This window comes from Pezoporus wallicus, unplaced genomic scaffold (genome assembly GCF_028554395.1).
Source record: "Pezoporus wallicus isolate ANWC-B61680 ecotype Strahan unplaced genomic scaffold, APGP_CSIRO_Pwel_v1 contig_12728, whole genome shotgun sequence".
Taxonomy (NCBI): Eukaryota; Metazoa; Chordata; class Aves; order Psittaciformes; family Psittacidae; genus Pezoporus; species Pezoporus wallicus.
The window spans coordinates 1-22,789 of NW_026641132.1; the positions used below are offsets into that span (position 1 = coordinate 1).

At 49.9% G+C, this 22,789-nt stretch overlaps 2 protein-coding genes across 3 annotated transcripts; both read left to right on the forward strand.

Moving 5' to 3' along the window:
* The first annotated feature begins 185 nt into the window (after window positions 1-185).
* On the forward strand, window positions 186-1,923 carry UBC (ubiquitin C). Its single transcript, XM_057422042.1, has one exon. It carries the CDS (start codon window positions 244-246, stop codon window positions 1,843-1,845), a length of 1,602 nt encoding a protein of 533 aa, XP_057278025.1. The 5' UTR covers window positions 186-243; the 3' UTR covers window positions 1,846-1,923.
* A 2,180-nt stretch (window positions 1,924-4,103) lies between these two features.
* SCARB1 (scavenger receptor class B member 1) lies at window positions 4,104-22,402 on the forward strand. Of its 2 annotated transcripts, XM_057422040.1 has the most exons (13): window positions 4,104-4,337; window positions 7,745-7,902; window positions 9,602-9,743; window positions 10,201-10,404; window positions 10,715-10,810; window positions 11,389-11,501; window positions 13,367-13,533; window positions 14,166-14,284; window positions 15,900-15,973; window positions 16,715-16,766; window positions 17,232-17,378; window positions 19,556-19,681; window positions 21,925-22,402. In XM_057422040.1, exons 1-12 carry the CDS (start codon window positions 4,218-4,220, stop codon window positions 19,679-19,681), a joined length of 1,518 nt encoding a protein of 505 aa, XP_057278023.1. In that variant the 5' UTR covers window positions 4,104-4,217; the 3' UTR covers window positions 21,925-22,402. The 2 variants fall into 2 exon arrangements, with proteins under 2 accessions (XP_057278023.1, XP_057278024.1); XM_057422041.1 differs by lacking the exon at window positions 19,556-19,681.
* The last annotated feature ends 387 nt before the right edge of the window (window positions 22,403-22,789 follow it).

Below are 22,789 nucleotides of genomic sequence, written 5' to 3' on the forward strand. Positions count from 1 at the left end.
CAAGCGGCTACCGGCAAAATGGCGGCCGCGCAGGCGCAGCGGTCCTTCAAGATGGCGGGCGTCATGGGCGGGAAGGGGAATGGGGATGTGGGCGGTACTACGCTCTGACGTCACGACGTTAGGCGATGACGTATGTACGTAGGGCGTGGCGTCGCTGAGGGGCGTTCCCCGGCAGCCGAGCAATAGCTTGAGGCAGGATGGGGACCAGAAACTGAGGTGGAGCTGTTCTCATTGCAGAGAAACATGCAGATCTTCGTGAAGACCCTGACGGGCAAGACCATCACGCTGGAGGTGGAGCCCAGCGACACCATTGAGAACGTGAAGGCCAAGATCCAGGACAAGGAGGGCATCCCCCCTGACCAGCAGAGGTTGATCTTTGCTGGCAAGCAGCTGGAAGATGGGCGCACCCTGTCTGACTACAACATCCAGAAGGAATCCACTCTGCACTTAGTGCTGCGCCTCAGGGGTGGCATGCAGATCTTCGTGAAGACCCTCACAGGCAAGACCATCACCCTTGAGGTGGAGCCCAGTGACACCATTGAGAACGTGAAGGCCAAGATCCAGGACAAGGAAGGCATTCCCCCCGACCAGCAGAGGTTGATCTTTGCTGGCAAGCAGCTGGAAGATGGGCGCACCCTGTCTGACTACAACATCCAGAAGGAATCCACCCTTCATCTTGTGCTGCGTCTGAGAGGTGGCATGCAGATCTTTGTGAAGACCCTGACGGGCAAGACCATCACCCTGGAAGTTGAGCCCAGTGACACCATTGAGAACGTGAAGGCCAAGATCCAGGACAAGGAGGGCATCCCCCCTGACCAGCAGAGGTTGATCTTTGCTGGCAAGCAGCTGGAAGATGGGCGCACCCTGTCTGACTACAACATCCAGAAGGAATCCACTCTGCACTTAGTGCTGCGCCTCAGGGGTGGCATGCAGATCTTCGTGAAGACCCTCACAGGCAAGACCATCACCCTTGAGGTGGAGCCCAGTGACACCATTGAGAACGTGAAGGCCAAGATCCAGGACAAGGAAGGCATTCCCCCCGACCAGCAGAGGTTGATCTTTGCTGGCAAGCAGCTGGAAGATGGGCGCACCCTGTCTGACTACAACATCCAGAAGGAATCCACCCTTCATCTTGTGCTGCGTCTGAGAGGTGGCATGCAGATCTTTGTGAAGACCCTGACGGGCAAGACCATCACCCTGGAAGTTGAGCCCAGCGACACCATTGAGAATGTGAAGGCCAAGATCCAGGATAAGGAAGGCATTCCCCCCGACCAGCAGAGGTTGATCTTTGCTGGCAAGCAGCTGGAAGATGGGCGCACCCTGTCTGACTACAACATCCAGAAGGAATCCACTCTGCACTTAGTGCTGCGCCTCAGGGGTGGCATGCAGATCTTTGTGAAGACCCTGACAGGTAAGACCATCACCCTGGAAGTTGAGCCCAGTGACACCATTGAGAACGTGAAGGCCAAGATCCAGGACAAGGAAGGCATCCCCCCTGACCAGCAGAGGTTGATTTTTGCTGGCAAGCAGCTGGAAGATGGGCGCACCCTTTCCGACTACAACATCCAGAAGGAATCCACCCTTCATCTTGTGCTGCGTCTGAGAGGTGGTATGCAGATCTTTGTGAAGACCCTGACGGGCAAGACCATCACCCTTGAGGTTGAGCCCAGTGACACCATTGAGAACGTGAAGGCCAAGATCCAGGACAAGGAGGGCATCCCCCCTGACCAGCAGAGGTTGATTTTTGCTGGCAAGCAGCTGGAAGATGGGCGCACCCTGTCTGACTACAATATCCAGAAGGAATCCACCCTTCATCTTGTGCTGCGCCTGAGAGGTGGCAACTGAACCTCCTGATTGTTCCTTGCATTAAGTAAAAGTTTCTCTGCACTTGTTCATTCCAATAAAGCTGTTGTATCCACAAAAGCTCGTGTCTCAAGTTAGAATTGTAGAATTATTTGGGTTGGAAAGGACGTTAAGATCATCCAGTTCCAACCCCCTGCCAAGAGCACGGGTGCCTCACACTAGAACATGCGCCACACACTGCCGGCTCATGTTCATTTTCTTAACAGCTGACACCCCAGAATCCTCCTCTGCCCAACCTGTAGCTGTACCTGGAATTGTCCCAACCCAGATCTAGGACTTTGCACTTCATTGAACTCTGTGAGGTTGGCATTGTCCACCTCTTAAGTGTGTCACCTTGTGGATGGCATCCCTTGCCTCCAGTGTATCAACTGAAGCACAGAACTTAGTAATGCTGGCAGCCTTTCTGAGGGCACGCTCAATCTCACTGTCCATGTTGCTGACAAAGACATTGAACAGCATCAGTACCAACACTGACCCCTAAGGTAAAGCACTTGTTACCCCTTTCCAATTGGATATTGAGCCGTTGACTACAACTTGAGTGTGGCCATCCAGCCAATTCTTTATCCACCAAGTTGTCCATTTATCAAATTGATGTTACTCCAGTTGAAAGACAAGGATATTGGATGGGACATTGTCAAAAGCTTTGCACAAGTCAGGTAGGTTAAATCAACTGCTTCCCCCAACTCTCAGTTCCGTAGCCCCATCACAGAAGGCCACCAAATTGGTCAGCCAGGATTTCCCCTTAGTGAAGCCATGTTGGCTGTCGCCAACCTTAGCATGCCTTCCAGGGGAATCTGCTCCAGGATTTCCAGAACGTAGGTGAGTGTCCTTTTCTGGGTCTTCCATTTTCCCCTTCTTAAAAATGGAGGTTATATTTCCCTTTTTCCAGTCATTGGGAGCTTCACCTGACTGCCATGCTTTTTGAAATGGGATGGCCAGTGGCTTAGCAACTTCATTTGCCAGCTCCTTCAGGACCTGCGAATGGGTTTCATCACGTCCCATGGACTTAGCATGTTCAGGTTCTTAAGATGGTCTTGAACCAGATCCTCTCCTACAGTGGGCAGTCATGTTAACTTATGTAAAAAAATACTTAATGTCTGTCATTAACAGAACTAGCTGTTTTAAGAAACCAAAGTTACATATCTTCTGTGTACAAAAGGTATTGCAAAACAGCCTTATGCAAAGCTTACACAGGCCTGGCAAGTGTTAACTAACCCTTCAGCTATCAGTGCTCCTGAGGTTGTGTAAGTGTCCTCAACTTTCTGAAGCAGTGACTGGTGGTTGGTGCCAGTCTGCAGATGTTACACAGCTGCTGGGTTGTGTAAGCATGCGTATGTAATGTGAACCTTCAATAGCTGGGAGGCATTGATAATCCAGCTTTACCCAGAAACAGCCGGGTCCTGCCCCGCGTTTTGCTGCAGCAATGGATTAATGTAACGCTGCTGTTGAGAGCCTGCTCTGATGTGAGTGGCTGCTTGGTGGCAGTGCAGGATGTCACTGCGGATTCTGCAGCCCTTGGGCCTGAGAAATCTGGCTAAAGTGGGCCTTTCATCATCAGCCTTTCATCAACCCCCTCACGTCAGGTTATGGGGTAGATAGTTTTGTAAAGCACATTGAGCAAACTTCTCATTTTCAGGCACACCAGGCTATTAAAAATTGGAATGTGCTTTCATTCCAGCTGTACACTAAGTGGACAGCGCAACGATGGGCTAGAATGTCACAAGGCAGGTCCCATAGACTATAAAAGCCCTGGCAAGAGGGAAATCACTCGTGTTCTGTGGTGAAAGCGATGGTTGCTGGATGTTGGAGCTCATGAGTAGCTCACCATGCAGTGAGGGGTGGGAAGTGGGAAAAGGAGGCTGAAGGGTGGAAACCAAAAATGCCCTTTGCAAGAGTGGCAGCGTGCCTTCTATGCCTCAGAAGAAGGAGTGCATATAATTGTTTTAAAATAGGTTGTCACAAACCAGACTGTTCCCTTCATTGTTGATTTTTTGCTACTTCCATGATGCTTTTAGGGGTAAGTCTCACCCAGGCAAGATAGGCAAAAATCCCATTTCCTTGGGAACTCGGAGGCAGGTTAAGCGGTGGTGGCCATAAATACACACATTTGTATGGTTTTAATGCATTACTGCACGGGTTTATCTCCGCGCTCGCGGCGCGTTCCGCTTCCCGTGGGTTGACCTTCCCGCGCCGGCGGTGCTGTGCGAGAGGCGGTGCCCGGCTCCACTCCGCCCCGGCCCCGCTCCGCTCCGCCTCCAGCCCCTGTCCCTCCGCCGGGCCGGGCCGGGCCGGGCCGCGGGGCCATAAAGCAGCGGTGGCGGGCGCAGGCCGGGTCCGCTGTGCCGCGCCGCGCCATGGGCTCGGCCCGCCGCAGAGCGTCGGTGGGGCTGGGGCTGGCCGGGGCGGCCTGCGCCCTCCTGGGGGTCTCCCTTCTGCTGGTGGGGCCCCGCATCGTCAAGGAGCAGGTTATCAAGGTCAGCGGGGCCGGGAGGGGTGCGTGTCTGCTGCGGGGTGTCCCAGGGCTCGCGGCTGGAGCTGGTGCGGGGCTGGGAGCGCGGAGCGGGGCTGGCGTGCATCCCGGTGCAAGGTGCAGGGGGTGGTGGTGCGGGGCCGGAGCCAGGGCTGGTGCTCGGGCAGGTTTCCCTGCGTAGCGTGATGCGGAGCAGTGTGAGAGAGCTGAGCCCTGGGGGACTCTGCTTCGGCGTCACCGCTGCGGCTCTGAGCAGCCTCTAAAGCTCAGTGTGGGCAAATAGCGGCTTGGGATGTGCCAGCTTGGGTTGCAGACGTGCCTGGGCTGAATGGGAGCTCAGCCCTGGCTAGCAATGGCTTTAGAAACAGATGGAATTGGATGGGGAGGACAATGCTGGTGGTGCTGGGCTCAGCAGCTTGGCAGGCTGAGCACTGCACCCAGCACCAGCCCTTTCTTCTGTCCCTGCTGCCTTAACCTGCCGCACTAGTTGTTCCTCTTATTAATGGGTTTGGACTTAACTCTGAGACAATTCCCAGACTGAAAACGGGACAGATGATGTGCAGAAGGGCTCTGAAGCAGCCTTGTGCATGGAGCGACCTTCAAGTCACCAAAAATCTAAAGAGCTGCCTCTGAAGACCTGTCTTACCCACAGGTGTCCTGAGGCTGAAGGGGTGTTTGTTCCCTGTGGTTAAGACATGGGGCTGTGGGTGGAGTTGGTTTGTTCAGTGACTGCTTCACGGTCTTGGGAACCAGCACTCCCATCCTTGCTGCTGGGATACCTTATCCTGCCATAATGATCCAATTGGCTCAATCCCACATTCAGCCAAACCTTTTTCTCCCTGTGCCCTGCGTGGGCATTTCCTCAGGCTTGCACTCTACCCAGATCAACACCTGGAAATGTGCTTCTGATGGAAGAGGTAAATATCCCATAGCCGATGGCTTGGTTAGCTGTGCTGCAAAGTCCCTGTTGAAAACCGACTTCTATCCTTTGGAGGTGCTGCTGCCTGGGCAAAGCCACACCGACCAGTGACTTAAGCATTAAAAGTCAGTCTTTGTTCAGTTTCATGGGCATCAGGAGCTGGTACCTGCAGATAAAATGCTGAGTGGCCCCTGCAGAACAGGACTGACATTTTTGGTGCAAAACCCTTTCTGCCCTTTTTTTTTTAGCTAATCCCAGTTCTTTCTACCTGGTTAGCTAAATCCTAGTAACTTAACAACTAGGAAATACCAGCCCTTGTTCCTTTTCACTTTATCCCAAGCCCTTGGATCTGAATTTCCAGCATGACTCAAAATGGTCCTGAGCTCTTAGGAAACTTGATGTGAAATAGAAAAAATAACTGAGTTATATCCAGGGTGGTGAGATATATCCATAGCCCCATGTTCCTGAGCTCTGTCAAGGTGGAGGAGGACTTGGCTGCAAAGAGGCAGTGGATTTGAGTGTGTCCTTAGGTCTGTGGGTAACATGCAGTAGAAACAGGAAGCTTGGAGCCTGTTTCCTGCCCCATTGCAGGAACTGAATCTGTATCAGAAAGTGTATCTGAATCTGCAAAACCTGGGAATGTTGCTTTTCTGGAAGCCCTTGGAGTGCCACCGACCCGCCTAAGATACGAGCTGTAACACAGTGAGGCTGCATCAACTCGTCCATCTGCCACTTGATGCTTCTGCTCCACCTGGGAGCTCTTGTGCTGTCCTGCCTGAAAGCTGGGAGAAGACGGACAGCACTGGCTTTGCTCTTTCAGGATGGTGGTGAGAGGATGTGGAGATGAGGTCTGACACTGAGGCTGTGCTTGGGCACGGCGTGGTTGCTGCTCCTCATCTGAAGAGGGAACCTCAGCTCTTGGTTTTACTGAGCAGGGTGGCTGAAGCCTCCCTCTTGGAGGAACAGGATTTGACCACTGTCTGCTCAGGAGGGATCAAACATCTTGGTGATGCTTTGTAATCCACCTAAGTGAAACATGTTCTTTCCATTTAGGCGTATGACCATGTTTTTGACCTACAAGTGGCTGAATTCTAAAGCTACCCTAAGTAGGTCTTAATTTGTAGCATCTGTGGAGTACCTCGAGCTGCTGTGCCCAGATGGGAGAAGGCTGAGAAATGTAGCAGGGAGCCAGGATGCAGCTCTGTCTGACTGGGAACATATTATATAGATAAATGCATATGCAGGAAGGGATCCAGGGGGTGCAGGAATAAGCAAGTGAAGGAAAGCAGATGTTGCTGCTCATACTCTGTTGGACACTCAGGAGTCAGGATTATAAAGCAGGCTAAATAGAAACATGTCCTGTTGCTGCTGCTTCTGCTTGCAGGTAGCACAGCCTGGCCTTGAAACTGCTAAAGATGCAGAATTGCAGGGAAGCCTCTGGCAGCTTTCACAACTCAGCCCCACGTAGCAGCAAATACATGTATGTTCACATCAAGTTGCTCCAGGGCAGGAGAACCATTATGGAACTGAGCTGCAAAGGGATAACAGCCATGTGCCTTTGGCTATTAGCGGATCAAACCCGCTTCCATAAGCTGGCTGGGTTACTTAACCCAAGTAACAAAGGCTTGTGCTTGCAGAGGAAGCACAGATTATGGTGGAACTCATCCAGAAAAAGTGCTCAAGAAGGAACGAACAGGCTCTTGTCTGTAAGGCAGTTCCCAGGAGGCTGGGAGGGAGTTGAAACAGACGTGGCCAGATGCCAGCTCCTGGACTGGGAACCTGGTGAGGGCTTAAGTCACGTTTGGGCTCCTCCAGGTGTTTCCCAGCAAACAAGACAGCAATATGGGAACCAGGGTTGTGGTTCTTCATAAGGCCTTTTGACCTGCCTTATGACCAGCTATGAGTCACTGCAGGATGGAGCTGAGGGGACGCAAAGGTGTCCTGCACTGCGCTGTTGGGACCCAGCTCGGTTGCCATCCCAGTTTTCTGTCTGCTTTTTGGGAATCTAGTGGGCCCTCCGTGGTGGTACCCCTATACTTGTGTCAATGGGCACGGTGATTCCCAGCCTTTGCCTGCTTTAGGCTGCCAAGCCTTGCCAGGTGATTGGCTTACTTCAGGACAGGGTAGTTTATGCTTGGCAAGTCAGATATGCGGAGTTGTGAATAATTTAGTACTGGCTTGTTATAATTCAAAGCAAGCCTCTAGCACATCAAAAGAGCTCTGAAATCCTGTGGGTAGGATCTGGAAAGTTGAGCCTGAATAAATAAGCCTACAGACATCCTGTGGCATGAACTTGACGCTTCTGCATGCGGAAGAGTTCCCGGTTTAGATCTGGCTTAGTTTCAGTCTGCATAACATGCCTGGATCCTCTGGAGAGCCCCTGCTGGAGCTGCCACCTTCAGCTGGGCTTGACATGGATCTGAGGGTGGATGTGCTCAGCTGCAGCCACTGATCCCAAGAGCTGTCTCCTTACTCTGTTTTTTCCCTTGCAGAATGTCAGGATCGACCCCGGCAGCATCTCCTTCAAGATGTGGAAGGACATTCCTGTTCCTTTCTACATGTCAATGTATTTCTTTGAAGTGCTGAACCCCGACCAGGTCCTCCAGGGAGCAAAGCCGGCGCTGCACCAGCGTGGACCCTATGTGTACAGGTTAGGTACCACATGTGGTCCAGCTAGGGCTGAGCACATTCACCATGCTGCCTGCCAGGCTTCTGGCTATCTCCTTTGGCTGGAGGGCATAGCATCAACATACTTGGAGCAAGGCTGGTGGCACAGGATCTTAAGGTGACCCATATGTGCTCTAATTGCCCTGATCTTGCTAAAGCCAGAATTAGGGAGGACCTTTGGCCTGTGCTTCACTGAGTCGTGGAGCTCAGCCCCATGCTGGGATCTGTTGGGCAGCCAGACTAAATATGGTCCAAATGTAGGCATGAGGGGTGTTGGTATGGTGGTGGGCAAGCCAGATGTTCAAAGTGGACTGGTTTTATCTTCACTGTACATTTGAGAGTCCAGTTCCAGAGTCAGAGTCACCTCAATATCAAACTTCATGGGTAAGAGGTCTCAGGCCAATCCAACATGAGACTCTGAATCTGCCTAAAATGAATGCTGTGGTTATGAGAACCAGTATGGAGCACTAAAACTTGATCAGGCCCACCTACAGCAGGGCTGGGTCTATTTGTCATGGCTGAAGATGGTCATTGAAGCCCCAGATTATTCTCAGGACCTGAAACACAAAGTGATGGTGGAGGTTGAGTGTGTGAATTTACCCCTAAGTAGCATGTGTTTGCCTACACATGTAGGCAAAGCTAGGTCAGCAGCCTAAGCAAGCTCAGGCAGAAGGATTACTGGTTTAATCCAAAGCTGTTTCAGTAGCATTGGGGGAAACCTGACAGTATGTTGGCCCTTGTTTCCTTTGGGCTTGCCAGGTCACACCGTAACACCATGTGGGTTCTGTATGTTGTGATTTCATCAGTCACTTGGCTTGGGAAAAAGGCTTCCCTCACTGTAAATAAGAATAAACAAAGGGGCAAAGCTTATTAGTGTCCTTGTGTTCCCGCTGGGAGAGATTAGTGCCCTTCCCTAATGTGCACTGTAAAGCAGAGGCTCCACAATAAAGGACTTTGTTTTTGCTGGTGGGTTGAGCTTCAGCTCCCTTGGGAGCTGTAACAGGCTCACAAGTGTTGGGGAGAACCTCGTGCTACTGTGGCCTCCATGAGACTGAGATGCCCCTATAGCATGGAGTGAAGGGGAGCAGTGCTGGGCAGTGTGCAGGAGGTGGTACTACCTGAAGCCTTGAGGAGAGCCATGAAGGAAGGTCAAGGTGCCCTGAACCTGGGAACCATCAGGGAGATCTGGGGCAAATCAGTGGGGGCTCAGTGCTGGGTCTCGTGGCATCTAGTTTGGTCATCTTCTGTTCTGGAAGTTATTTGGACATGTGTGTTGGTGTAGGTTTGCTTACCTGGGCATTTCCCTGATATGGCTGGGCTTTTCAATGACTGTAGGTGCAGTGAGTTTTTATGCTTTTGTCTCAAACTTCTCATCAGCTGGGTTTTGAGTGGTGAAGAAACACTTTGTGCTTTGCTGCAGAATCCAGTCTGTCAGGGATGCCTTGCTCCCAGGCTGCCATCTCCTCCTGCTAGACCCTAACCGTGGTTGGACTGTGAGGTTGATACCATGTTCCCTTGGATGCTGCCTCCCCTGCTGTCCTTTGGCTTCTTCCTGGGGTTTGGTCTCCTTGTTCTTCAGAAGCAGGCCTAGGCCTGTGCAGCCCCTCCTTACCCACAGGCTTTGCTTTGCAGGGGTACTGCCTGGGGCGATGGTTCCCATGATCTCTCCCATCTCTTTGCAGAGAGTTCAGGTATAAGACAAATATCACATTCCATGACAATGACACCGTCTCCTTCCTGGAATATCGGAAACTCTTCTTCCAGCCAGAGCTGTCCAACGGCCGTGAAGACGACTACATTGTTGTGCCAAACATTTTGATGATGGTAAGAATTTGCTCCATGGATAGTTACCGACTTCTGAGCTTGAGGGAAGGGCGATGATGCTCAGTACTGACTCAGAGCTTACTTTCATTTAGGGCTTAAGGCTAATAAAGCAATTAAGTGATTAAGCTTATAACATGCAATGTTCAGCTTTCTGAGTGCTGGTTGTTGCTTTGGGCTGTTATCCTTCCAAACCCAGAGTGTGCAGAGGGGCTGGCAAAGCACCTGGGCTTGCATCTGCAACCTTGCCTGAGCATCCTCTAGGGAAACGAAGGCTGTGATCCCTCAGTTGCTTTGTTCCAAAACTGGAGGCTTGGAACAAAGCAGTTGTTTGTTCAAAGGACTTTTTGAGGGATGTAGATTGATGTGGTCAAAGGATCTTGCTGAGCACCAAAGATGCATTGCTTCCACTTAAAGAGGAAAAGGTGGGCCTCTCATCTGAGGTTTGTTTCTTTCCCAGGGAGCAGCTGTAATGATGGAAAACTTGCCAACCTTTGTGAAGATTTTACTGAGTGGAGCCCTGGCTGGCCTGAAACAGCAGGCGTTCATGAACCGGACAGTGGGGGAGATCATGTGGGGCTACGAAGACCCTCTTATAGATGCCATAAATGCAATTGTTCCCGGCATGATCCCTTTCAAGGGAAAATTTGGCATGTTTGTGGAGGTGAGTAAACTGCTGGTTGGGAACACTAAAATCACAGCAGTGCTGGTCTTAGGGGCAGCCCAGATGCTCAATCCCCTCACAAAGTGTTTGGAGCAGCCATGTGTAGCTGGTGGTTGTGTCAGGCTGCCTTAATTCTCCACCTGGGCAGAAATGCTGGTGTTTGAAGCTGTTGCTGGCAACTGAAATGAATAGAAGCTCAGTAGCTTACAGTCTGTGGAGCACCCATAGAGCTGAGGAAGTGTGCAAAGTCAGTAACATACTGCAGTTTTGTTGTGTATAATGGTTAAAAATTAGCCTCTCTTCTCTGCAGTTCAACAACTCCAATTCAGGACTGTTCACAGTGAACACGGGCATGAAGAACATCAGTGAAGTTCACATGGTGGATTCATGGAATGGGCTAAAGGAGGTAAGTGTCAAGCAGAAAAACTGTTATAGGGGGCCAGTGCCTGATCTAAAGCATGATAAACTGGAAGCTTTTGGTGTTGTTGTGTCTCTGGGTCTCAGGTTTGAAGGCAAGTTTCTACAGGACTTCAGCTGCTGCAATTTCTGGCAAATTGGCAGAAGGTGGCTCTTGTTCTATGTAGCAAGAGGCTTACATGAAGGATTAAGTTCAGCTCATCATCTGTGTCCCTTGGATTCCTGTTGAAATCCTGTTGGAGCTGGTTGCTTCTAAAGTTGAAGTCCCAGGGTCCCATGGCCTGTGTTTAAGGTGTTTCTTTACTTGTTAAAGGAGTGCTTATTCTTCCCTTGTGGGATTCCACTCCTAAAATCAACTGAATCTACAGACCAATCACTGTGGGAGCACTAGAGACTGCTGGATCTTGTCCTGTTTTTCCACTCATTATGCAGATCTTTGAATGGGAAAGATCTTGGAAGTTCTTCAGTGTTGCAGCCTCAAGCTGCTTCGGAAGCAGTGTAGAGTTGTGGATGTCCCATGCAGGCCTGGAAGCCAGCTCTCTCCTTGTTCTTACTCCTGTCCTGTAGGTGAATTACTGGCGGAGCCGTGGCTGCAACATGATCAATGGGACAGCAGGAGAGATGTGGCCACCATTCATGTCCCCAACATCGCTGGATTTCTACAGCCCGGATGCCTGCAGGTGAGGCCAGCGCGTCCCTGTGCAGGAGATGCAATGTTCATCCTGTGCCCACGGCGTACGTGTGCAGTGACGCAGAGGGCTCAGGGCTCCATTCTGTAGTTAAAGTTCAGCCATGGTTCCATGTTGCAGTATCTGAGCTTTGCAAACAGCGTAGTTGTCTAATTAGCAGTGGCTCGTGCTGTTCATAAATACCTCCCAGATTGCTGGGGAAGTAAAACTTGCCCATGTTGAAGCAGTAGAAAATAACCCGTCTAGATAAGACGTGGGAGGTGAGAGGGAGAAGTAAGAGTTGTCACAAGGAAATGCAGCTATAACCATTTGCAGAACTATTTCAGCTGACTAAATGGTTGCAGAAGTGATTTTGGGGGGGTTGTGCCCCTGTTGCCAGGCTGCTGCTTTTTCTTCTCTTTTTTTTGCTGCTTTGTTCCAGTGCTACTGTGCATCTGTCCTGTGTAAAGACACCCTGACTTGGGTGATCACACAGGGGTTAAAGTACCCTGCAGAGCCCGCCTGAGTGGAAATTCCCTGAGGCTGGAAGGAGGGGAGACGGGAGGTGGCACAAACCCCTGTCCCCAGCTTGGGAAAGATAATGTTAATTCAGGCTTTGTAGATAGTGCCGCAAAACAAGCAAGTGCTCTTGTTGAATAGAGAACAATGACCTCTTCAAACAAGCAAAGTCAGCTGAGCCAAGTATTAGTGCAGGAATTCCTCTACATAAGGGGCATCAGCAAATACCAAAATGACACCGGAGCCGATAACTTACAGGGAAGTTTACCGGTAATCATAGTTTAAATACAGATGCCTGTTTCTGTAGAGTTCTAGGGAGCAGAGCATGTTTTTTGGCAAGGCATCCGGTGAAGAGGACAAAACCGTACTTGGTTTCTAGTTAGCACGGGAGGCTCCTGCCTGACCGTGCTGTGGGGGAAATGGCTCTGCTGTCTTTTCTCCCCACATCCCCCCATTGCCACTCTGTTAGCCTGGCTAGAGAGGAAGGAGTCACAAAGATCAGTGAATAGATTTAAGAGCACATCTGCCTTGCTGCAGGGCACATCTGTGCTGTTTGCACATTAGATGCAGCTGATGCTGATATGCAGCTACCTGGATGTCCCTGCAAGGTAGGCAAGGCTTTATCCTGCTGATGTGCTGCAGCAGCCTCTGCCTCCTTGCTGGAAGGTGAGCACAGCCAAGAGTCATCCACGTAACTGCTGAACATGCACTAAATCCCACATCCTTGGTTCTGGTGTCAGAAGGTGTCTGTAGAAATAAGCACCCTCTGCCCAGGCTGTCTGCATCCCTGTAAGCCTTGCTTGAGTGTGAAAGGAGGAAACCTTCCTCCTGGAAGCTTGCATCTTCTCCTTACAGCTGGTAGCAGTAATGCAGCATCACATCACAGCCTGTTGTGTCAAGAGTCTTGCTGCATAATGTAGTAAAAACTTCCACTCCCCTGACAGCCTCTGTGCTGAAGTTGTGCTGTGAAAGAGATTTAGCCAGTGTCCATCCCCTGTGCATGTCCCCTGAGCACCTCGGAGCCAAGGCTTGCACAAAGAGGGTATTACCTCTTGGAGAGCAGCCCTGGGGGTTACTATATACCTTTAAACTAACCTCACCTGGATATGCAAACTGACTTAAAACCTGTGTTTTCTGTCCACAACTAGTTCTGACCAACCCTTTATCTGTGTTTAAAACATGGAAAGCAAATGGCTTAAATACTCATTCCCCATCCAAAGCACTGCTTTGAGTGCTTATCTCAATCTCAAAGTCTAAGTTACATTGCAACTGCATCTTATCCAGCAAAGATAAGAGCCCAATTCTGGGCTGGGAGCTTGTTGTCTAATCCTGATCCTTCTCCAATGAAACCCTTCCAGATCCATGAGGCTGGTGTACGAGCAGTCCGGGAAGTTTCAGGGTGTGCCCACCTATCGCTTTGTGGCACCAAAAACTCTCTTTGCCAATGGCACTGACTATCCACCCAATGAAGGCTTCTGCCCCTGCATGCAGTCTGGCATCCAGAACGTCAGTTCCTGTAGGCTGAGTAAGTCCTTTCCTCCTCTGGCTTTCCCTGTACCAGTGTTAAACTATGGGGATCTGATATGAGCTTGGCTGTCTGGAAAACCAGCTCTGTTATCTACGGAGTGCTGGGGTCTTGTGCATGGCGTTCTCACCCGCAGGCATCTCAGCAAGGAGGGACAGGGGGAAAATCCTTGTACGCGAAGTCCTCTTGGTCTCCATGATCCTATGACAGCCTGGTGTTTGTGGGAATGCCTAAGGATACAACGGGAGTTTTATATCCCCTGGGCTGTGGAGGGAGTAGGCAGAGGAGCATAGGTGGGACGAGGCAGGCTGTGTAACTGCCAAATTAAATGTTAGCTTTGGACACTGAGGGTAGGTTATGCAGGAGTGTGAGAATTCAGCCTTAGTGCCCTAGCCTGTGTCTGGGTACAGTGAGTTGCCACTGCAGTGTGTTTTGCATAGGTGGGAGAGCGTAGGTTAAGCACTAGGTCTTTACTCTCCCAGAGCTTCAGGGAGGGAAGGGAAGAAGCTTTCTGGATGGGAGGAGAAAAGTATAAAAGCCTGTTCAGAACAAGTGCTGCAATAGCTAAAAAATCACAGCAAGGAGCCTCAGATGGGTTTGGATGAACTTTAAGTGTCTTTGCTCTCATCCAGATGCACCCATGTTCATTTCACATCCTCACTTCTACAATGCTGACCCAGTCCTGTTGGATGCTGTTGAAGGCCTGCACCCCGACAAGGACCAGCACGCGCTCTTCCTCGACGTGCACCCGGTGAGTGTGTGTGAGCATGAGCATGAGCCTGCCAGGGTCCTCCTCCATGGAGGAGCCTCACTGTGCCCTGGGGGTCCCGCTGGGCTGCGTGTGGAGCCTGCCTCCGGCTGCGTGGTAGCCTTGCTCTGCTCCAGTGGCACTGATTTGAGCAGGTTCCATAGTGCAAAGACTGGCGAGGACAAGTGCAGATAAAAAATGTCACAGCCATAAACTAATTGAATAATTAGCCTGGCTTGTAGAGAATTGCAGAACCAATTATAAGCATAATTGTTTTGGTAAGCAGAGTCAAGTTCTTTCCACTGACTCAGGTCTGTAACACCAGGAGGTGTATCTAGCAGCAGCCCAGTTATGCCCCAGATCTGAGATGAGAACTAACTAGCAAAGCCTGAGATCATGCTGCCGCTGAAGCTGTCACCACTGTTTTTGGGCCGGCTTCTTCCAGTCTCTCAACCTGCTCATCTGACTAGCTGCTTTGGCACTGCACTGCTGCTGTGTTACACTTCTCATCTATAGTGAGGGTGAAGTTACTGCTCCATTGGTGATGAGTTGGGGTGTCCTGACTCGTTGTCCCAGCTGCTGATGGGGAGAGGACTTTGGGATCTTCCACCCATGGCCTGTGTGGCATGTGGTCAGATCTTCCAAACATTGTGATGTTTGTCCAAGCAAGAAACAAGTTCCCTTCTTGAGGCAAAGGGAGCTGTGCTGCTTATCTAGGCATTGGGTTCTCTCTGCTTTTCTTATCGCAGTTATGGAAATCTAATTAAGTTTATTACAGTATCAAACATCTACTGATAACAGTACAGTTAACTGTATTCTTATCTAGCTGCAGTCTGCTGAGTGCAAACGGGCAATCCAGCAAAAACTCTCTGCCCTTAATGTGTTGCAAAACTGCAGTGTCATGAGAAACCACTGCCTTAATGGGTGTCATCAAGACCAGATTTGAAGTGGGGTGTTTTCATGGTCTTAGGATGTTGGTGGACAGTGCTATCTGTTCTTCATTATGAGAAACATTTTGTCCTTTCCTGTCTGCACAAATCTTTTGCATCGATGCATTTCTATCCTGCTGCTGGTAGGATGAACAACAGAAAAGGCTTATCAGGCTTCAGAAAACACTGGAGTTCTATTAAAGCATCCTGTGTAGGGCGTCACTTACAGGTTACATACATTGCTTGGTAATTTGAACTTGCTTATGCTGAGCCCCACAAGCCCTGGGTCATACAACACCTCCCTTGATGCTGTTTGCCTGCTGACTGTGTGCTGCCTTCTGCAGCAGCCATGTGTGTCCAGGTTAACTTTGTGCCTTCAGACCACCCCAAAGGAGGTGCTGCAACAGTCTCACTGTCTGGTGACCCTTCTGCAAACTGCCATGGGGACAGTGCTGTTCCTCTGTTAGCAGCCATCCCCAGAGCCTGGGGACTGGTGCCTGCCTGGCTGATGCTTGTGCTTTGGTGGAAACCTCAGCCATGCTCCTGATCCTGTGTGTGGTGACTGCAGCAGAGCTCTGGATGATCCAATCCAGAGCAGCTAGGATGGGAAGCAAAGGGTCGCTCTTCTGCGAAGCTCTCCAGACAAATGTTGTCTTTACTGATGAACTGGTTGGTCTCTTTCTATGCAGTTGACTGGCATCCCCATGAATTGCTCCATCAAGCTCCAGCTGAACCTGTACATAAAACAGGTGTCTGGTATAATGTAAGTAGTCACCTTTTAGAAATGTCCATCTCCCTGGAGCAGAGCTTACTCTGCCCAGAGATGAAGTAGCTTCAATATTACCAGTTGTCACAGTTGCAGAAGCCAGCTGGCTCATGTGGTGAAATGCCAGCTATGACAGTGACCTCAAACTGACATGCTTTAGCAGTGCAGTATGTGGATGGCTCCTCCTGGTGAGGCACAGAAGCGGTTCCCCTGCACTCTGCTGTTGCTCAGGTGTCACATCCAACTTGAAGAGGCAAAACATGCGTTGTCCACAGGGTTGACAGTTGTAGCCTGTGTCCAAAAAGGCACTTTCAGCTCTGATAGCAAACAGAATGGCTCTTGCTGCTTTGACTGGCTTTAGGGCATACACCAGCAGACAGCCCCCAGTGCTGTGAGCTTGCACCCTCTGTTACCACGCAGGTGACCAAGATGTCTTGCAGCCATGTGAAGTTTAGCATTCCAGTTCATTGAGTTCATGTCCCTGCAGCCCAGATTTGGAATGGCACTTACTGCTAAGCACAAATAGAAGCATAAGTTCTGTGCTTGTGTAAAAGGGCCAAGTTGGACCTGGTCCCTTAAGGGGGGAGCAGCTCACTGAAGCAGCAGGAATTGCTACTTCTTTACACTGTTCCCTGGCCATTACCAGTCTGTCAGACCCAGCTCTTTAGGAAGAGTTATGACTCTAATTGTGGCCTGATCAACCAGAAATCTAAGTGTGTGTGTTTTTTCTTCCCCCAGTCAAACAGGGAGGATTAAGCCAGTGGTCCTGCCGCTGCTGTGGTTTGCAGAGGTGAGTTGCCTTCCTTGACCTGATCCTTCAGAGCCCCTCCTGTGGGAGGTGGAACTGCTTATGCATCACCCGGTGCTGGGGAAACTCCACTTTGGATAAAGCTTTAAGCAAGACAGACTAGTTAAGCACCAACAGAAGGCTTTATAATACTTGGCTGTGCCATTAATCCCTCTGAGCTGAACAAACCCTGCACTATAGTTGGTAAATCTCTGGCTCTGCCCTAGATGTGGGGTTAAATAGGGCCCACAACAGAGCTGCCAGCATCCCCATGCTAATGTGGGCCTGGGAGTGCAGTTTCCAGCTGTGTGCGTGCCTGGCTGATTCCAACTGTTTAGTAAAAGCCTCTAGTCTGACTGAATCTTGCTTCAATTCCCTGATCTGTGCTGGGAGGGCAGTTGTGCAGCTGGTTTGTCTCAGCCCTGGGTGGGAGGGAAATGCCACTGACAGCTCTGATTCTTTGAGCAGAGTGGATCCATCGAAGGCTCGGTCCTAAAGCAGTTTTACACCAACCTGGTGCTGATCCCATCGCTGCTGGACTACCTGCAGTATATCTGCCTTGGGCTGAGCATCCCGCTCATTATCTCAGCAGCTGTACTCATGGCAATGAGTCAGGTAAGAACCTGCAGATGTCTAATGGGAAATGCTGTAAGTCCAATCAGACTTAATCAGATGATGTAGATTGGGCTGACAATCTAACACTCCTGAGGAAACATTGGCTGATGGCACGAACAGTGACCTAATGGTGCCAGAGGCCAGCATGTAGCAGCAGGACTTCCTCAGCCATCTAGAAACTGGGCTGCAAATAGATAACATGAAAGCATTTCTGGCTTTCTCAGCACACAGCATCGATGGAAATGGGTTCCTGTAGGAGGAGGTATTTCTCAGCTCATCCAGTTGATGAAAGAACAAGCCTTGCTCATCAACCCAGCCTCCATAGAAAGCAGCAGGTCTGTGCCATTGCACAAATCTGTGCATCTCTGCAGGGTCCCAACAGTTTTCTAATCTGAATAGAGCCTTCTCGAGAGGATAGAGCTACTTGAGCACAGCTTGTTCTCTAATGAATCGCAGTCGCTGTGTTCTTGCAGGAGAGGCACAGACATTGTGGCTGCTTCTCAGCCCTGGCTGTGCTCTGTCTTTCCTTGGAACTCGCTTGTTTTCAAGCAGACTACTCCAAATAGCTCTGAGCTGTAAGGGCAGAATATAAACCAGCTAAAACGTGTGATGGAGATTCAGCTCCCAAACATTCACCTGATAACACTAAGCTTTCTAAAAGCTTTATCTCTTGAAGTAGAGATCTAGCTCCCTACCCTTACCTGCTTCAAAGCCAGCTTATTTACTTTTCCACTACAACCAAGTGTCTTGAGCTGGCTCTGAAGTTACAGAAGTGAAGCTACTTGTGGGGATAAAAAGGTAATGCTTAGGATGAAAGCAGGCTAAGGGGAGAGCTTGTGTGAGGGGCTGCTTTTGCTTAATCTCCTGTAACTGCCCTCACTGAAACACTTGTACAAACCCACTTTAAACAGTGCCAGGGTTCTCAGAGTATCACGTAATAGGATTTTAACCAAGCCTACAACTGGTTAATTGACTTAAGCACATGATCCCAAATCCCCTTGTTCTTCCACACACCTCCCTGTAGAGTGGGAGTAATGCTAGGGCCGAGGGCTTGGTGTTAAAGCCTTACTGTGCTCCTGAGGTGGTCAGGCTTTGTGTGCTGAACCTCTCTGCTTCAGCACTGCAAGTGCTTGTTGGCAAGTGGACTTCACTCTGTTGCATGGCACCAGCATATCTGGAAAATGTCTATCTGCTGGCATTATTTCTAAGACCTTATGCAGCCCTGGGCTGGCATTTCCTTCCCCTGCTTTATGCAAGTCTTAATTCCTGCCATCAAAGAGCCTTAACTGTGCCAGGAAGGGTCAGGAAGAAAAGCTGGATTGTAAATCTGTTCAAGTCAACTGAGTATCTGTGAAATACCCCAAACCCAGGCATAAGCTTGCTGTATTTGGGTGCTCAGCCAGAAGTGTGGTGAAGTGCTAGAACTGAAAATCAGCTGCAGGAGGTGCCTGACTACCTGAAAAGTGATAAATGAGAGGCTTGATGACCTTAAATCTAAGCAAGCTGTGCAACAACACATGAAAGTCTCATGTCTAATGAATAGATAAGAGCTTGTAAACTGGAAGACAGCAATTTGCAGCCAAGGTGTGTTCCTCCTTTGATTGAAGTGTTGCTGATCTTTGCTGATGATTGCTTAATCATGCACAGTCCTCCCTCTTGAAGACACAGGTGGGGGGGCACTGAGCAGGGGCATTGACCACAGCTTCACGTGTCTGCCAGTGCGAAGGTCTCCCTGATCCCAGCTCCTTACTGGAGTATCCTGTGTGCCTCTGGCTTCTGGAGGGAGCAATGTGCTCTAAAGCCGGTCCAGATGCAGTGCTATGAAGCACTTAAATCTTAGTCTAGCTGACAGTGGAGCCAGTTTGAAATGCATCCGTTGGACCTGCAGTTCTAAACAATGTGTGAAGCTCTGCAGGTGCAAAACATGTCCAGATGCAGCACTGTAGCTAAGATGGCCTAAAGCCTTTGTGGTGACTTGTTTGAAAAGCAAACGGACCATTTAAAACTGGCTTGACACTGCCCAAAATCTAAACTAGGCCTTAGCTTAACCTAGATCTTGAAATCTTTGTTAATAACTAGATTCTAGTTAAACAATGATTTGAAAATCTCCTCTTAAATTGGAACCCTCATGGAATTCCTGTCCAAGTGCACCATAAACGAGCCTGATTGTCTTCTAGGAAAAATGCACTTTATTTTGGAGTAGCAATAAAAAGAGCTCAGACAGTAATAAGGCCAACCAGGCCACCTCTGCCAAAAAGCTGCCTCCGGTTAAGGGGACGGTGTTGCGGGAAGCCAGACTGTAGGTGGGTACCCAGTCAAGGTAACACACTTTTGTCTCGTCCTGATCTGATTAAACTTTGCTTAAAGCCAATCAAACAGCAATGCGTACTGTCTGCATCTACCAGACATGCCCTCGTAGCAAGCTTGGATATAAACAGTGTCTCATGGCTTTATTCAGGGCAATTTAGATGTCTTAATACTCACACTTAACTGGGCTGCACGCACATGCTTTTATTGTTTCTCCTGGTGTGCCTGATACGCAGCCCTAATACTATCAGCAGGGATTAGGGTGAAAAGTAGAACTGGTGTGAGGAAACACTTTTCTTGCCTATTTCTTCCCACTCTGAGTATTTCAGATCCAGAGGTAAGTTTTGGAATGGGCAAAACCTCATGGGGTAACAGAGGTAGTCACTTGGTGGGTGTCATTCCCCTTCGGGATATAGGGGAGCCTCCATGGAAAGGCTTTCAAGAGGGAATTTCTAATGTCTTAAAAAATCTGGGTTTGTATTACAGGATCACAAAGTAACTGAATCGGTGAGGTTGGAAGGGACCTCTGAAGGTCATCTAGTCCATCAGCTCTTCTCAAGCAGGGCCACCTAGAGCTGATTGCCCAGGACCATGTCCAGATGTCTCTTAGTATCTCCAAGGATGGAGATTCCCCAACTTCTCTGGGCAACTTATTCCAGTTTTTACAGTTTTCAGAGTGAGAAAAACCCAAGTGTGTTCCCTAATGTTCAGGTGGAACTTCCTGTCTTTAAGCTTGTGCCAGTGGCTCTTGTCCTGTCCTGTCCTCTGGACACCACTGCGAAGAGCCTGGCTGTGTATTTACACCCTCCGTTTGTATACTTGCATACATTGGTAATACCCCCCATGAACCTTCTCTTCTCCAGGTTAATCAGCACCAGCTCTCTGGGCCTTTGCACACGTAGAATCATAGAATAGTTAGGGTTGGAAAGCATCTTAAGATCATCCAGTTCCAACCCCCCTGCTCCAGTCCCTTAATCAGTTTAGTGGCCCTTTGCTTATTCCCATAGCTCCATCTCTCTTGTCCTGGAAAGCCCAGAATTGGACACAGTGCTCCTTGTGTGGCTTCACCAGTGATGAGTAGAGGGGAAGGATCACCTCTCTTGACCTGCTGGAATCACTTCTAATGGAGCCTAGGATATGGTTAGCTCCCTTTGCTGTGTGGGATGTTGTTCTTCACTCATGTTCAACTTGGTGTTCACCAAGACCGTTGGGTCCTCTCCTGCCAAAGTGCCTAAGTGTTGGGTGACCCTGACCGTGTCATGGGGCATGGGTTTGTTCTTCCCAGGTACAAGACTTTGCACATCCTCCCGTTGAACCTCATGAGGTTCATTCAGCCCATTTCTCCAGCCTGAGATGTTCCTCTGGTGTATCACCTGCTCCTCCCCATTTGGTGTCCTCAGCAAGCATACATGTCATTAATAAAGATGTAAAACTGAGTTGGAGACAGTATTGACCCCTCATGTACACTGCTAGTTACTGGCCTCAGTCACGCTTCTCATGATGCTCTGGGCTTGTCTCTTCAGCCAAGTTTCAGTCCAGCTCACTGCCTGGCCATACAGGTTCTTACTGGAGACAGTGTTGAAAACCTTACTCAGATCTAAGTAGACAGTATCCCCAGCTCTGCCCTCATCTGTCAAGCCATTTGTTTAATCATAGAAGTTTACCAGGTTGGTCAAGCACAGTAGCTCCATCACCCTCTCCCAAGGATTGGAGGGAGGCTGACTGGCCTGTACGTCCTGAGGCCTTCCTTCTTGCACTTCAAGATAGGAGTGACACTTGCTTTACTTCAGGATTTGGCCACCTCTCCCAGGTGCCAGGATTTGTCAGAGATTATGTGGAATGGCCTTACTGTGAGATTAGCCAGCTCCCTCGGCTCTCGTGGGTGCATCCCATTGGGGTTCATGGATTTACATATGTCTGGGTGGCTTAAGTATTCTCTGACCTCATCCTCCTCCACTAAGGGTATGTCTTCCTTGCTCCCAGGGTTCAGCAATAGGCCCACATGTGACACAGCTCTTCAGGCTGGGCATTTGGGGGTGTTGTTACAAGTGCAGGAATGGAAATAGCTTCATTTTGTTAGGGAGCTGGTACAGAAAATCATCAGAAGCTTTCAGGAAGGGGTTCTTGGCCATGTGAAAGCCCAAAAGCTTTGGGGTGCGTGTGTTATAAGCGGGGCTGTGGCCTGACCGCGGTGCCACCACCGTGTGCATGGCTGTAACTGCTGTCCTCTCCTCTGCAGAGACCCCCACATCACCCCACCACACAGAGCAAACCACCCCCCTCTGAGACAACGCCGCTCCTACACGACGCTGCCGCGCTGAGCCAGGACGATGCCGAAGCCTGAGCCCTGGCACGTTTCCCACTGGGACATGTCCATGCTGGGTGAGACCTGCTGTGGATCCTGAGAGTTCTCCAAAGTGAAGTCATCCTGAGCAACTCAGCGGAGACCCTGCACGCTGTGGCAAAGGCACAAGACATCACTGCTGCACCAGCACTCCCGCACCGGGGCACTGGAGATGTCATCCAGACACTCAATACAGTGTCCAAGAATCCTTGTCCCCAAGGGGCCCGCCTTTGCTGCAGCCCCTCTCTTCCTTTGGGAATGAAGACAGCTGTTGGTTGATCCAAGAATTATTTTGCAATTTAAAACTGCCTCTTGCTAGGAATAAAAGGTACTTTAATGGGAGCCTTTTAAATAAATGAGGTTTGTATATGTAGCACTGATGGGATTTAGTGATGGTTTTAAAAGCCACCGTTCATCTCATGCGGATGGGGCTTGCTATCCTGAAGCCACTTATGGTTTTATTGCCACTTGATGTCTCTGGACTATGCCACAAATCAATTCTGGGTGCTGTCACTTCGGTGATGGCTCTTCCCAGGGTACCTGGAGCCTGCTTGGGGTTGCTCCAGCCTTTGCATGTGTTGGAGAGCACAGCGGTGGCTTCTAAAACCCCAATTCTGTGCCATGACCTTGTGTTACAGCAGTTCCAGCCCACAGCCCATTTACTTGGCCTCTCCTTGCTTTAGATGGCTGCGTGAGATGAACCTTGCCAAAACCTCTGGTCCATCTGACTTGTCAGTCACCGTTGGCGCTGGGTTGGTCA